This window comes from Macrobrachium nipponense, chromosome 28 (assembly GCF_015104395.2).
Source record: "Macrobrachium nipponense isolate FS-2020 chromosome 28, ASM1510439v2, whole genome shotgun sequence".
In the NCBI taxonomy this organism is placed as follows: Eukaryota; Metazoa; Arthropoda; class Malacostraca; order Decapoda; family Palaemonidae; genus Macrobrachium; species Macrobrachium nipponense.
The window spans coordinates 31,520,139-31,535,867 of NC_087217.1; the positions used below are offsets into that span (position 1 = coordinate 31,520,139).

The 15,729-nt window shown below is 41.8% G+C and overlaps 1 protein-coding gene across 2 annotated transcripts in view; it reads right to left on the reverse strand.

Annotated features, from left to right (window-relative positions):
• The window catches only part of LOC135201646 (probable methylthioribulose-1-phosphate dehydratase), a 145,609-nt gene that overhangs the window by 119,607 nt on the left and 10,273 nt on the right, over nt 1-15,729 (reverse strand). Inside the window, exons 2-3 of one of the 2 annotated variants that reach the window (XM_064230744.1) lie at nt 10,245-10,442; nt 9,954-10,122 (exon numbers count right to left, since the gene is read on the reverse strand). In XM_064230744.1, coding sequence (XP_064086814.1) covers nt 9,954-10,122; nt 10,245-10,442 — 367 coding nt within the window. Of the gene's footprint in view, nt 1-9,953; nt 10,123-10,244; nt 10,446-15,729 lie in introns of both variants that reach the window. The other variant, XM_064230743.1, reaches the window with a different exon arrangement.

Genomic DNA, 15,729 nt, shown 5'->3' on the forward strand with positions numbered 1-15,729 from the left:
GATTTGTTCGTGTTCCCTTTGATATTAACCCTCTTATGCCGAAGGGGTATAATAAAAATCGTCTCCCGTATGCCGAGGCAGTCTCGGAATGAGCGCCGAAGCGAAAAAAGATTTTTTTCAAAAAATCACTGCCTAGTTTCAAGATTAAGAGTTCATTTTTGGCTCCTTTTTTTGTCATTGCCTAAAGTTTAGTATGCAACCATCGGAAATAAAAAAAAAAAATCATTATCATACATAAATAAGTGATATATGATAGCGCAAAAACAAAATTTCATATATAATTGTATTCAAATCGCGCTTGTGAGCAAAATGGTTTAAAGCTAACGAGTAATTTTTTTTTCCTTGTATTGTACACTAAATTATGATCAATTTGGTATATAACACATTGTAAAACGATCAAAGCAACACAGAAAATATTATCACAAAATAATGCATGAATTCGTAACGCACGGACGTAAAAATTTTTTTTTTTTTAAATTCACCATAAATCTAAATATTGTTCTAGAGACTTCCAATTTGTTTCAAAATGAAGATAAATGATTGAATACTGAAAGAGTTTTAGCTTACAATTGCAGTTTTTGACCATTTCGAACGCATTAAAGTTGACCAAATGTCGAATTTTTTTATATATATTTTTTTTCATATGCAAATATTTCAAAAATGAGTAAAGCTACAACCTTCAATTATTTTTTGTTGTATTCTACATGAAATTGCAAACATTTTCATATATAAAAAAACTATGAAACGCCTAATATGAAACGGAGCAAATATAACGATAATGCGACGTACGCATTTCGGAGATTTGCGGCAGAGAATCCGCGCACGGAGGGAAGGAAAGTTTTTTTAAAAATTCACCATAAATCTAAATATTGTGCTAGAGACTTCAAATTTGTTTCCAAATGAAGATAAATGACTGAATATTACTAGACTGTAAGAGTTTTAGCTTACAATTGTGTTTTTCGACCATTTCGGTAGAGTCAAAGTTGACCGAACGTGGTTTTTTACTATTTTATCGTGATTTATATGCAAATATTTCAAAATTGAGAAAACTACAACCTTCAATCAATTTTTTTGTTGTATTCTACATGAAAATTGCACACATTTTCATTATATAAAACTTTATGTAACGGCTAATTTAAAATGGTGTAAACATAACGACAATCGCACAAAAAAATTTCAGATTTTTTTCGGAAGAGTTACCGTGCGGACGTAAGGAAAATGTTTTTTTTTTTCATAAATTCACCATAAATCGAAATATTGTGCTAGAGACTTCCAATTTGTTGCAAAATGAAGGTAAATGATTGAATATTACTAGAATATAAGAGTCTTAGCTTACAATTACGTTTTTCGACCATTTCGGTAGAGTCAAAGTTGACCGAAGGTTGAAATTTTGGCACTTATCATTTTTTATATGAAAATATTTTAAAATTGATAAAAGCTACAACCATGGGTTGTTTTTAGTTGTATTGTGCATGAAATTGCACACATTTCCATATATAAAACTTTATGTAACGGCAAATTTAAAATGGTGCAAACATTACGACAATCACACAAAAAAATTTATCGGAAGAGTTATCGAGCGGACGTAAGGAAAATGTGTTTTTCATAAATTCACCATAAATCGAAATATTGTGCTAGAGACGTCCAATTTGTTGTAAAATGAAGGTAAATGATTGAATATTACTGGAATATAAGAGTTTTAGCTTACAATTGCGTTTTTCGACCATTTCGGTAGAGTTAAAATTGACCGAAGGTTGAAATTTTGGCACTTATCGTTATTTATATGAAAATATTTCAAAACTGATAAAAGCTACAATCATGAGTATATTTTTTTTATTCTACATGAAATTGCGCACATTTTCATACATAATACTCCAAGTAACGGCTAATTTAAAATGGTGCAAAAATTATGTCAAGGTGACAAAATAATTTCTGAGATGTGTCACTGATACTTTTTAGTGCGATAAGAAAGAAATTCGTGCTTGCACGCCTGGTAACAAACCAAATTGTAACAAAACAAAGGCTTGATCCGTGAGCTTCCAGCATCCCCCAAGGCGCTTGATTCAAAAGTTTTTGCCTGGTAGGCCTATAAGTATTTTTCTGCAAATTTTTAAAAAAACTTTTTTATGTCGACGTTTAATACGTCCAATCGGCACCCGGGAGACAATTTATGTCGACGTTTAATACGTCCAATCGGCGTAAGATGGTTAAGAGCAGCCCATTTTTATTAAAGGCTACCATTAAGCATCATTTGAAAAATTATCCCCATTCTGAAGTTGTAAATGAATTATATAATAACTTGTATGTAGATGATTGGTTGTCAGGTGTTGACAGTGATGCTGAAGCATGTGTCAAGTTCAACAAGACAAGCAAAATTATGGCTGAAGCTGGTATGTCATTGTCTAAGTGGAATTCAAATAGTAGAGGTTTAAGGGGGAAATTCCATGAGATATTTGAACTATCTGGGGGAGATGAATCTGTGAAAATTCTTGGTATGCAATGGCTTCCTAAAGAAGATTGTTTTACATTTAATGAATTTATTATTGAATCTCAGTTTGAAGTGATATCTACTAAGAGGAATGTTCTAAGTGTCATAGCCAGATGCTTTGACCCTCTTGGCTTAAAATTAGTCCATTTGTTATGCTTGCTTAAATTCTTTTTCAGGATAAATGGAGACTTGGGCTTAACTGGGATGAAGTATTGCCTAAAGAATTGCATTTGAAATTTCAAAATTGGTTAAAGGGTTTTAGAAACTATACCCTATGAAGATTCAGCGAAGTCATTTTTTTAGCCTATTATGGAAAGCATAAAGGGTTTAGAACTTCATTCCTTTAGGGATGTATCTGTAAGGGGCTTTGGGGCCTGCAGGAAATGATCAATTTAAACTTTCTCTTGTTTTGAGTAGTGGTAAAGTAGCTCCTATCAAGAAAGTTTCATTGCCTCGTTTAGAGTTGTTAGGTGCATTAATTTGTGCATGTTTATTAGTATTTGTTAAATCCCGCACCTATGTCCTACGGAGGATGTGTCCTATATTGTAGGACAGATTCGAGTGTTGCTTTATCTTGGATAAAGGGAGACCCTAGTCAATGGAAGACTTTCACAGCTAACAGTTACTGAAATTCAGACGTTAACCTCGCCTAGTTGTTGGTATCATTGTCCAGGTAAGGAAAACCCTGCTGATCTCATCTCTAGAGGGATTGCTGCTGAAAGACTTGTTCTTTCTGATATAAAAATTTTTGGAAGTAATTGTATTTTTCCTAACCATACAAACCTGAGGTCCTTTACATAAGGAATTACTATTCAGTGCCAGCTGGACCGGTCGTAAGATTTACTAACAAGGTAGTTCGGCAGTAACTGCTTGTCCGATGGTCGGGAGTCCCGCCCAACTGGAGGTAGACATCACTTTGCTTTAGGCCCAAGAACAGAGTGAGGGGTGGCATGAGAGGGGACTATATGTAAAGGACCTTAGGTTTATATAGTTAGGGAAAATGGAATTTTCATTATAAAATAACATTTTATTGCATACTTACCGAACAATTATACAGCTGTAGGTTCCCTACGAATGGCAGACAATAGATTCAAAACTACCACGGTGGTGTCGCCATTGCAAAAATCTGTACTCTAAATGAAAACTTCAAAGAACTTTTTCTCTATTTATTTAACATGTAGCTACTGTCACAACTGTAGAGATATTTAATGTTATGCTGTTTATTAATTACATTACATACAGTTTGTGAACATTAATGTACATTTGCTTGTATTATTCTATAGAAGAGTGATATTTATGTTCCCATTTATATTTTCTCATTGCACGTATTGTAAGACCACTATTTCGTTATGCATCGTGGCAACAATGTAATTAGATGTGTCAACACTGCCTTTATTTCCCGCCATATGCATAGTCAGTCACTGTCCAGTGGTCATTGTAGTGACAAGCGCGGACCTGCTTCCCGCTACTGTCGTCTTGATGTCTGTTTATCTTCATTACAAGATTTTAAAGAACCTATGGATTTAATTTGTCACCCCTTCATTCCATTTCTTGCATGGATGTATGTGGCAGCATCCCACACATGGCGCAGTGAGTAACCGCACGTTATGGAGTCCAAGAAGACGACCGCCATTGCCGCTTCTCGTCTCGCACATTGGATTCCTTACAGTGACTCAAGATATCAACGACAGTTTACTACAGTGTCTCCAAGAATGATACAGTGTCTCCAAGAGTGATACAGTGTTTGTGCAGTGCAGGGTTAGAGTGACAGTGTGTTATAGTGTTGTGTTGCATTATATTAAAGTGTCCTTGCAAGCTTTCTTCAGGACATTTGAACTCTAGCGCCTGTTTTCTCGGGAGCCCCCCACCATACATCCTCCCCTCGTCATGCATCGATGGTGACTGAGGCCCGAGGCGCTCCCCCAGAGGCACTCTCACCCCTCCCGCCTCCCCTCTGGTCGCTAGCTCGCAACACTCACTCAAGTCTCACCCCACCCGACTGCCGCTTATTTCACAAGCGCACTGACAAACATTGTAATTTTTAAATATCCAAAGTGCTTTCTTTCGCTTACATACAGCGACTTGGATATTTTTCTGGCATTCTACTGATCTCAAGCTCTCTTACGACACCGAACACGACATGGCTCAACAAGAGGAAAAGTTAATTGACATAATGGATCAGACAATGGATCAGACAGAGGAGCAGAAAGCGGATCAGACAGAGGATACAACAGAGGGTCTGATGAGAGACGAGGTACCTGTGCACCTCCCCACTGCTGATGAAGATACCAGCACCACTCTCCCTCCTCCCCTGACTCCCAATAGGACAGGAGACCAGAATAATGACATACTTCATCTTATACACTTTCTGCAGACTTCCAGCATGCAAGAGCAAGACCGACGACGACAAGAGGAGCAGAACTTCAGACTACAGATGGAGCAATCAAGACAGGAAGACAACCAGCGGTTCGTGTTTCTTTTCTCCTTGCTATCAGGACAGATTGCGGCATCACAACCCCAGTTCTCAGGTGAATCAGGTGGGAAGTTTGATGTAACCTATCAAGTCCAACTAATGCCGCATAATCCTCAAAACGGAGTCTCCATTGGCGAAACGCTTGGTACGTTGCATCTTGTTGCAGGAGAGGTGGGGGATGGACCGTAGGCTTACTGGAAATTGTAGGTGTATGCTCTGAGAAGCCAGGGGGTGGGGGAACAGGTGCAAAAAACATGATTGCACCTCCTTTTGCACCTGTTCCCCCACCCCCTGGCTTCTCAGAGCATACACCTACAATTTCCAGGCAAAGCCTAGCGGTCCATCCCCCACCCTCTCCTGCAACAAGATGCAACGTACCAAGCGTTTCGCCAATGGAGACTCCGTTTTGAGGATTATGCGGCATTAGTTGGACTTGATAGGTTACATCAAACTTCCCACCTGATTCACCTGAGAACTTGCATCTCCTAGACGTCCAGCGCCTGCTTACGCATACACTGGGCATCTCCCTAACACATCACTTTCCCTTACAGAGATGTTGGATACACTGCAAAAGCACTTTCGCAGCCTCAGAAATGAAGCCTTACGACGCAGGGAATTGTTGTCCTGCAAACAGGCTGTCGGAGAATCGTTTGCAGACTACTATGCACGCCTCAAGGATCTCGCTGATGAAGTGGACTTATGCACTGGCAACCCCACCTCCTGCACCGAACGGCAATTTTGCAGATGGTAATTTTGATGGGGTGTGAGAGACGAAGAGGTTAATACAACACCTTATCTCCCTCCAACCCTCATCTACCCTCGCAGAGTTCGTGACATGCTGCCGCTCCTACGAATCTACACGTGCGACTGCATCAGCCATTGCATCTTCCCCTAGCCAGGTCAACGTAGTATCTACATACAAGAAGAACCAGCGTCTACAGAGGAGGACTTCTCATCGATCTCCCGACCAACGTTCTCACCAGTCTCCTAACAGTGACCCTTGTCAATATTGCTCTCGCAAACACGATTCTGGACAATGCCCAGCCACGGGTGTATCATGCAATAACTGCGGACGCACGGGTCACTGGCCCCGCACTCAGAAATGCCCTGCTAAGGAAGCTCAGTGCAAGACCTGCCAGAAACAGGGACATTTTAAGAAGATGTGCAGGTCGACCAAGAAAAGTCAGACTGGGTGCACAGCTTCACCTCCTCCTAATAAGTCAAATCCCAGCTGCCGTTTCGTGGGTGATAACTTGGGTAACGAGTCCCCCACACCAGTCACTGTCTCTCTGTCATTTGGCGACATATCAGCACAACTCCAGCTAATCCCCGATACAGGAGCAGACATCACAGTGATTGGCACCATACATTTGGATGCACTCCGCATACCTCGGACAAGGCTCGAACCTCCACCCATGACACGTGGTGACAGCAGATGGATCCCCCATGACACCGGCTGTAGGATACTTCCAGGCAACCCTTTGTCTTGGCAACAAGTCTTGCTCAGCAACCATACACGTTCATGAGGATATCCAGACTCCCCTCCTCTCCCGTGAAGATTGCCGAGCCCTCGCCATAGTGTCACCGGAATTCCCGAAGCCCATCCTCAAGGTAACACATGTCAACAGATGCGCTCAGTTTCCTGCCTCTGCCATGACGTCACCCGCAGCTATTAAGGACTATTTTCTTCAGCACTTCAGTGACGTCCTCATATCCAAGAAGGATCTACAAACCCAGCCACTGAAGAAAATGGCAGGCCCTCCGATGAGGATTCACCTGAAACCTGGTGCTACACCATTCGCTGTGCATACACCCAGGCCCATTCCGTTTGCTCTCAGAGATCAAGTGAAAGAAGAACTTGACTCCTTGGTGCAACAAGGAATCATCAGACCAGCAGGCGACGAGCCCTCTGAATGGTGCCATCCCATGGTCTTGGTACCCAAGGAAAAAGGTGTGCGCATCACTGTGGATCATACCCACCTAAATTCTCAGGTAGCCCGCCCTACACACCCTTCACCTACGCCCCATGATGCCGTCCACAACATCTCTCCTACTGCGAAGTACTTCACCACAGCGGATGCCCTGCATGGCTATTGGCAAATGGAGTTGGCAGAAGAGGACCGCCACCTGACTACATTTATAACTCCGTATGGAAGATTCCAGCACTGTCGTGGCCCGATGGGATTTTCAGCAACAGGTGATGCATACTGCCTCCGTGGAGATATGGCACTACAAGGTGTTCCCAACTGTGTGAAGGTTGTAGATGACATCCTCCTTTCCAACGAGGATCTCCCTTCCCACCTACAACACGTGCACCAAATACTGACCAGATGCCGTCAATATGGTATCACCCTCAACAAGGAGAAATTCACTGTAGCCGCCCCTAAAGTTAACTTTTGCGGTTATGTCTTATCATCCGATGGTATTGCAGCAGACCCCGACAAGGTATCAGCTATACGCGACTTCCCGACACTGTCCAATGTCACAGACGTCAGGTCGTTTATGGGTCTCGTCAATCAACTTGCCGACTTCACCTCCAGACATTGCAGCAGCAGCACAGCCCCTACGTCCACTTATGAGCCCCAAACGCTCATTCGTCTGGACGCCCGACCAATGAGCGAGCATTTAAGAAAGTCACAGCTCTGACTTCACCACCTGTCCTGGCACCCTTCAATCCTGCCTCGCCTGTGGTTCTACAAACGATGCCTCACGCCTATACGGTCTCGGCTATGCCCTACTTCAAGATAACGGCCGAGGTCAGATGCGTCTCGTCCAGTGTGGCTCTCGTTTCCTTACAGATACAGAGACTCGCTACGCCACCATAGAGCTGGAGCTACTTGCAGTCACTTGGGCTATAGCTAAGTGCCGTCTATACTTGTCTGGACTTCAACATTTCACCTTAATGACTGACCATCGCTCCTTGATACCAATTCTCAATCACTACACTTTAGATGCTATTGAGAATCCACGCCTTCAGTGCCTCAAGATGAAAGTGGCCCCTTACATCTTCACTGCAGTATGGCGCGCAGGGAAACAACTTTGCATACCAGACACCCTGTCTCGCTCCCCAACCAGTCGCCCCACACCTGAAGATGAAGAGGAGTGCACTACTTCGACTGCACATGTCAGGCGTATCGTTGCCAGCACCGCCACTTCCACTGACGACCAGGCAACAGGACCCATCATCGAAGAAGACAAGTCTCTACAAGAAATCCGCACGCCCGCATCTCAGGATCAAGATTACAGTCATCTCGTTCACTACGTCTCCAACAGTTTTCCTAACAACCGCTATGATCTCCACGCTTCCGCCCTCCTGTATTGGAAGCTGCGGGAACAACCTTTACGCGGATGGAGAGTTAGTATTGTATGGACCCCGGATCGTCATCCCTGCAGCCCTCCGTAGACGCACCTTGGATCGACTCCACGACAGCCATCGAGGGATTGAAGCTACTCGACGTCGTGCAATACAGACAGTATTCTGGCCAGGTATCAATGCAGATATCAAGAGTAAAGTTGAAAGCTGTGAGGCCCGCCAACAGCTTCTCCCTAGTCAGCAACAAGAACCTTACATGTGTGACGACCATCCATCCCGGCCCTTCGAAAGTGTGTCAGCTGACTTCTTCCACGTAGCAGGGAAATCCTTCCTTGTTATTGCTGATAGACTTTCAGGCTGGCCTGTGTTGTTCCTGTGGACGTGACACAACTTCAGCCAGAGTTACAAGAATGTTCTGTGTTTTCTTCCGCGAGGTTGGTGTTCCACCCCGCTTACGAACTGATGGAGGACCCCCATTTTCCAGCCATGACTTCAAGCAATTTGCCGACCGCTGGGGAGTTCATCACATCATCACTTCTCCACATTACCCTCAGGCTAATGGACACGCAGAAGCTGCAGTGAAAGCTGTTAAACACCTTATCATCAAGACTGCCCCATCTGGGAACATAGATTGTGAAGCCTTTGATAGAGGACTGCTGGAGCTTCGGAATACACCAAACCCCGCTGGACGCTCCCCTGCGCAGATTCTCTATGGTCATCCTCTCCGCACTTGTGTTCCGGCTCACCACAGATCATTCACAGAGGAGTGGCAAACTAAGACTGAAGATTATGACCGTCGCACTGCTGCCCAAACTGACCAGGCCATGAGCCTTTACAATTCTCATGCCCTCCCTCTATCCAAGCTCACCATCGGCCAACGAGTTAGGATACAGGACTCAACGACGCTTCGATGGGACAAGGTCGGCATCGTGATGGGCCGTGGAATGTCAAGAAAGTGGTCGTGTATGGTTTCGAAACCGAAGACATTTACGCCCAGTGGCTAACATAAGTGATGACACCTCTCCCCAAGTCCCTGTGTCCCCTTGCTCTGGCCAGGAAAGAGAGCCATCATTCGAACCCTCCAATGTCCCTCGCCATTCACCTCGACTAGCTCAGAGGAATTTATGTTCCGCTCGAGACAGTGCTACGAGCGTAAAGGGGGAGGGAGGTGTATAGATATTTAATGTTATGCTGTTTATTAATTACATTACGTACAGTTTGTGAACATTAATGTACATTTGCTTGTATTATTCTATAGAAGAATGATATTTATGTTCCCATTTATATTTTCTCATTGCACGTATTGTAAGACCACTATTTCGTTATGCATCGTGGCAACAATGTAATTAGATGTGTCAACACTGCCTTTATTTCCCGCCATATGCATAGTCAGTCACTGTCCAGTGGTCATTGTAGTGACAAGCGCGGACCTGCTTCCCGCTACTGTCGTCTTGATGTCTGTTTATCTTCATTACAAGATTTTAAAGAACCTATGGATTTAATTTGTCACCCCTTCATTCCATTTCTTGCATGGATGTATGTGGCAGCATCCCACACAACAACAAGTGAAATGCATTCAAGAATATACATTAGTTTCATGTGATGAATTACACTACAAATACTCAATAAAATAAAACACAGCATGCATACATACTTTTGTCTGAAAAAAACAAACTCACCCTGTTTTGATGCTGATGCCACCACCTGTTCCACTAACCCAACCAAGACTGTAGAACACTTGGCCTAATTCACATATTAACTCAGTAGGATGTTTCTGGCCTCTTCTTAAGGACTGATTCAAAGCGTTTTGCTTTGGACGACCAAGTGGTTTTCGAGCTACCCATGATCCTAGGAAAATTTAAGTAAATATCAGTGATATTACTACAACAGAAGTGTGTAGGCCTAAAAATAGGACATGCTTTAGCATAAAGCACTATATTAAAAAGAAAATTATCACAACTAAATATTACCTGATTCTAATGTTTGTCCTTTAGGTCTGCCTCGCCTTGACTTCTTTTCAACAATATTGAAAAAAACATCTTCATCGCTGTCTGAATCATCAAAATGGAATGATCTCCTCTTCCTTCCACTTCGTCTTCTTGATGGCAAAGCTCTGAATGTTTTAGCTGCTTCTGAAACGTCAGCATCTGCCTCTTCACCCACTGGCTCTGCTATGGGTTTTTTTAAGCAAAACCCATATTATAGGAAAAATTCCAGGAAAATTAATTTTTGATACCGCCACATAAAAAGTAGAACTACAAAAAGGGCATGCTCTATCAAAATATGTTATTTTAATGATAAAATAAGGTTTCAAATATACATTGGTACCTTGACATACGAAAGGCTCAACTTACGAAAAACTCGAGATACGAAAGCAAATACAAAGATTTTTTTGGCTCTACATATGAAAATACAGTAGAGACCCGGTTCACGACCGTATTAGTACTCGACATAATCGGATTTCGCCACTAAATTTCCAATAAACTTTGTATCTGTTTTCAACCAAAAAACCAGTTTCCGACCCCCGGCCATATGATGTTTGTAAACAAAACTGTTTCTGGCAGCCGCCACTAGTTGGCGTCATCCAGTGTCACCAAATGTAGTACAATTTCATGTTTTTTAGCATAATTTGACCCAAGAATTGGAGCTTAGCATACTTTCTTTCACACTTAGGGTTCTAGTACAATTTTAGAATGTATTTTCACTAAAATTTTAAATAAAATGCAGAAAATTCCTCAATTTCATACACAGCTATAGTGAATGTATCTTCAGAGTGAAATTGCCTCAAAAGCAGCACTAACAAATGAGTTAATTGCTAAGTTTGAACCCAACTAAGGAATGTTAAATTTTGTGAATATAAATAAATACCCACAGTGGCATGACAGACGATCAGTAAAGTGTTAGTAATGTTTTTTCTTCATGAGTAAAGAATTACCTTTTATCCTTTTTTAAGTTTATTTTTTCAGTAGTTATCAAAATTTTAATTATGTCTGAAGTGATTTTCACACAATTTTCAAGTATTTATTCATTGTGTATGTGATCTGTTAAAGAAAAATAGTGTTTCAGTAGCATGATAATGATCAAGTAATAAGTACATATGTTTTTCTTCTTGAGTAGAGACTGGTTTGTTTGTTTACCTTTTTTTTTCTTTTAATTTTTCAGTAAATATCAGTAAATAACAAAATGTTATATTTGAAGTAATTTTCACACATTTTCAAGTATTTATTAATTGTTTATGTGACCTGTTAAAGAAAAATAGCTCTGCGTGGCATGATAATGATGCAGTAATAAGTAAAATTTGTTGTTTTTCTTCACATTTGTATGTGTGATCTTCACACATTTGTCAAATAGTATAATAGTGATTGCATATCAAATAGTGTACTAGTGATTGCGTATGTGATCTATTAAAGAAAAATGGTGTTTTATTACGAGTTTCCTAACATGTAAAGATAATCAAATTATTAGTTATAATATTGTCTGTTCGTCACTTTGTATCATTTCACCTAATATATAAATGTTTTAAATTTCCATTACATCGTTGTTTTAGCTCAAATGTATTAGAGAAATGAGATAATGATAGATTAATAGCATAATTCTGGCACAAAATTGCACCATATTTGGCATAAATTCTTGCTTGGACCGACTAGCATAATTTACCAAAACGGTTGGTAACACTGGTGACGCCACTCAGCATTGTTTAAAGTCCGCAACTAATGATTACAAACATTCAAACATGTGTCGTGTCTTGTACACCTTGCGCGCATTTCGTTTGCTTTTTCGGTGGTATCAACTCTATACGCAGTTACCTTTTGATTCATCATGGGTCCCAACATTACTACTGGCTATCTATTAAAACCTTTTGCTAATGTTAATCTCTGAAATGGAAAAAGTTTACATGGCATCTCGCGTTTTCCTTCTTCAAAATGTTTCCATCATTTCCAACTCCAAAATAAACCTTAAGTTTCGTCTATCCTCTCCTCTGCATGAAAGTGATGAGCGAAAAAAAAGATTTAATCAAGCACCCTTGCTTGATTTTTTTTTCAAGCGTAGACATATTCTAAACCCATGCTCACACTTGAGGCGCGCGTTTCAGTAGCAAATGCAATACGTATTTAAGTGTTAGGTTTGGAGTGAAGGCAATGTTACGTACGTAGGTTACATGTGCGGTTCGGTAGCGAATGCAATCTTTAAGCTTTGTTAAGCTTGCCGGTAAAGAAGAAGTTAGTCATAGCTTATATCAGAGAAGCCACTATGCCATATTAAGTGCGTAGTAATTAAGAAATTAAGAAAAATCTTTTATGTCGTACTGTAATACGTCAATGTTTACGTGTAAGATTTGGTAGTGAAACCAGTTACATACGTAACATGTTCGGTTCGGTAGCAACGCAATCTAAGCTTTTTAAGCGTGCCGGTAAAGAAGAGGTTACGGTATACATTAATTATAGAAATTAAGTAGATTCTTTTATGTCTACTGTAAAAATATGTCATTGTTTACGTGTGAGATTTGGTAGTGAAACATACGTAACGTGTGCCATTCGGTAGCGAACGCAATCTTAATCTTTGTTAAGCTTGCTGGAAAAGAGGAGGTTAGCCTTAGCTTAATCAGAGAAGCCACTATGGTACAGAATAATTATAGAAATTAAGACGATTCTTTTATGGCTACTGTAAAATGACGTCAATGTTTACGTATGAGGTCTGGTATGACACAGTTTACATATGCAACGCGTGCGCAGTAACGAACGCAATCTGTATGCTTGGTTTATAAGCGTAAAAAAAAAAAAAAAAAAAGAGGTTAGCTTGATATTTAACTCAAGAGATGCTGGTACGTAATGGTATAGTAATTAACCCTTAAACGCCGAAGCGGTAAAAAAAAAATGTCTCCCGTGTGCCGGAGACGTTTCAGAGTGAGCGTGGGAGCGGAAAAAATATTTTTTTCAAAAAATCACAGCACGCTTAGTTTTTAAGATTAAGAGTTCATTTTTGGCTCCTTTTTTTGTCATTGCCTGAAGTTTAGTATGCAACCATCAGAAATGAAAAAAATTATCATTATCATATATAAATAATGCGATACAGTAAGTCCTCGGGTTACGCTGGTCTCGACTTACGATGTTTCGTGGTTACGAACGCGCCCCCATAAAAATATAAAAAATAATATTTTGCGTCGTTCCGTCTTACGCGGTTTAGCGTCGTAAGCAACGTAAACAAACGCGAACTAGTTCCGGGCGCACGGCGGAAGAATACGCTTTGTGGGGGAGAGGACGGCGTCGCTTCGCTACGCTCATTCCTCGCCCATACGCCATTTTGGTTGTTACACTGCCTCTCTCTCCCTCGTGTTGTATCGTTTTTGTAACTTTTTGCTCTTTGTTATGGCTCCCAAGCGCAAGGCGGACTCTTCTGATGGTAGTGCATCGAAGAAAAGAAAGGCCATCACCATGGAAATTAAAGTGGACATTATAAAGCGATTTGAGAAGGGAGAAACGCCAACAAACATTGCCGCTCGCTTGGCCTTAGCCGTTCGACCGTTGCTACCATTATCAAAGATAAAGAGCGCATCGTTGAACATGTGAAAGGATCTGCTCCTATGAAAGCGACAGTGATAACTAAGCAGCGTAGTGGTCTAATAATTGAAATGGAAAGGTTATTGGTGCTTTGGTTGGAAGACCAAAATCAACGGCGTATCCCAGCCAGCCTTATGGTGATTCAGGAGAAGGCGAAAAGATTGTTTGAAGCGTTGAAAAAAGAAAAGGGGGAGGGAAGTGAAAGTGAAGAGTTTGTGGCTAGTAGGGGTTGGTTTATGCGATTTAAGGCTCGGGCCAATTACCATAACCTTAAATAGCAAGGTGAAGCTGCTAGTGGGGATGAGAAAGCAGCGAGTGAATTTCCTAAAGCGTTGTCTGAGATAATTAAGGAGGGGGGTTATTCTGCTCAGCAAGTGTTTAACGTAGACGAGACAGGTTTGTTTTGGAAACGTATGCCTAACCGCACTTACATCGCCAAGGAGGAGAAGTCAGCACCCGGTCATAAAGCCAGCAAGGAGAGGCTAACTTTACTTCTTGGGGGTAATGCTGCTGGCGACTTCAAACTGAAGCCCTTGTTGGTGTATCAGGCTGAAAATCCAAGGGCACTCAAGGGCATTTGGAAGGGTCAACTACCAGTAATTTGGAAGTCCAACAAGAAGGCATGGTGACACTTGCAGTGTTTGAGGACTGGTTCGTAAACCATTTTGTTCCAAGTGTGGAGCGGTATTGCGCCTCCAAGGGTATCCCCTTTAAGGTGTTGCTAGTGCTGGACAATGCCCCTGGACACCCTGCCCAGCTGGAGACTTCAACCCTAATGTCAAGGTGGTTTACCTTCCACCTAATACCACGGCCCTTTTACAGCCTATGGACCAAGGAGTGATTGCTTCGTTCAAGGCCTACTACCTACGAAGGACAATTGCTATGGCTTTACAGGCAACTGAAACTAAGAAGGACTTGACTCTGAAGGACTTTTGGAAATCCTACAACATCCTTGATGCTGTAAAGAACATTGCTAATTCCTGGGAGGAGGTTAAGCAAACAAACATGAATGGTGTCTGGAAGAAAATTTGTCCTCAATTTGTGAATGATTTCCATGGGTTTGAGGACACAGTTCAGCTAGTTGTCAAGAACGTTGTTGCCCTGAGTAAGGAAATCAATTTGGAGATGGAGGTTGATGATGTTACAGAGCTGCTGGAGTCTCATGGCGAGGAGTTATCTGCTGAGGACCTGATACAACTGGAGAAGCAGATAATAGAGGAAGAAGAAGAAGCACCCACCCCAGAGCCTAAGGTTTCTTTTTCCACAAGGCAGGACTTGATAAGAGGTTTTGCAGAGTTGCAGCAAGCGTTGTCAACTTTTGAGGCTCAGGATCCCCAACTTGGACAGGTTCACTAGGGTTTCCAGAGGCGTCATGGATTTGATGCAGTGTTACAAGGAGATCTTGGATGAAAAGAGGTCGCTCTCTGTTCAGACTAACCTGGAGCAGTATTTTAAGAAGGTAGAGAGGCCTGCAGGAGATCCTGTACCCTCTACCTCAGCTGCCTCTGCTAATCCAGACTCGCCTGCCCCACAATCTCCAGCACCTTCTGAATGTTCTGCTAACCCAGACTCACCTGCCCCAGTATCTCCAGCACCTTCTGTAGGTTCTGCCTCACCTAAAGACTCACCTGCCCCAACATCTCCAGTAGTATGTTCTGCCTCACTCAAGAATCACCTGCCTCAGATCTCCAGTACTAGTATGTTCTGCCTCACCTCAAGAATCATCTGCCTCAGCATCTCCAGCAACTTCTGGAGGTTCTTTTTCTCTTCACTAACCTCCCCCAGTCTCTCCAGCACCGCAGCTTCCTCTCCAGTGTGCAAGCCAATCAAACTAATAAAGGTAAGGAATTGTTCTCTCGTTGTTATTGATAGGTATTTACATTAAATCATGTGGTAT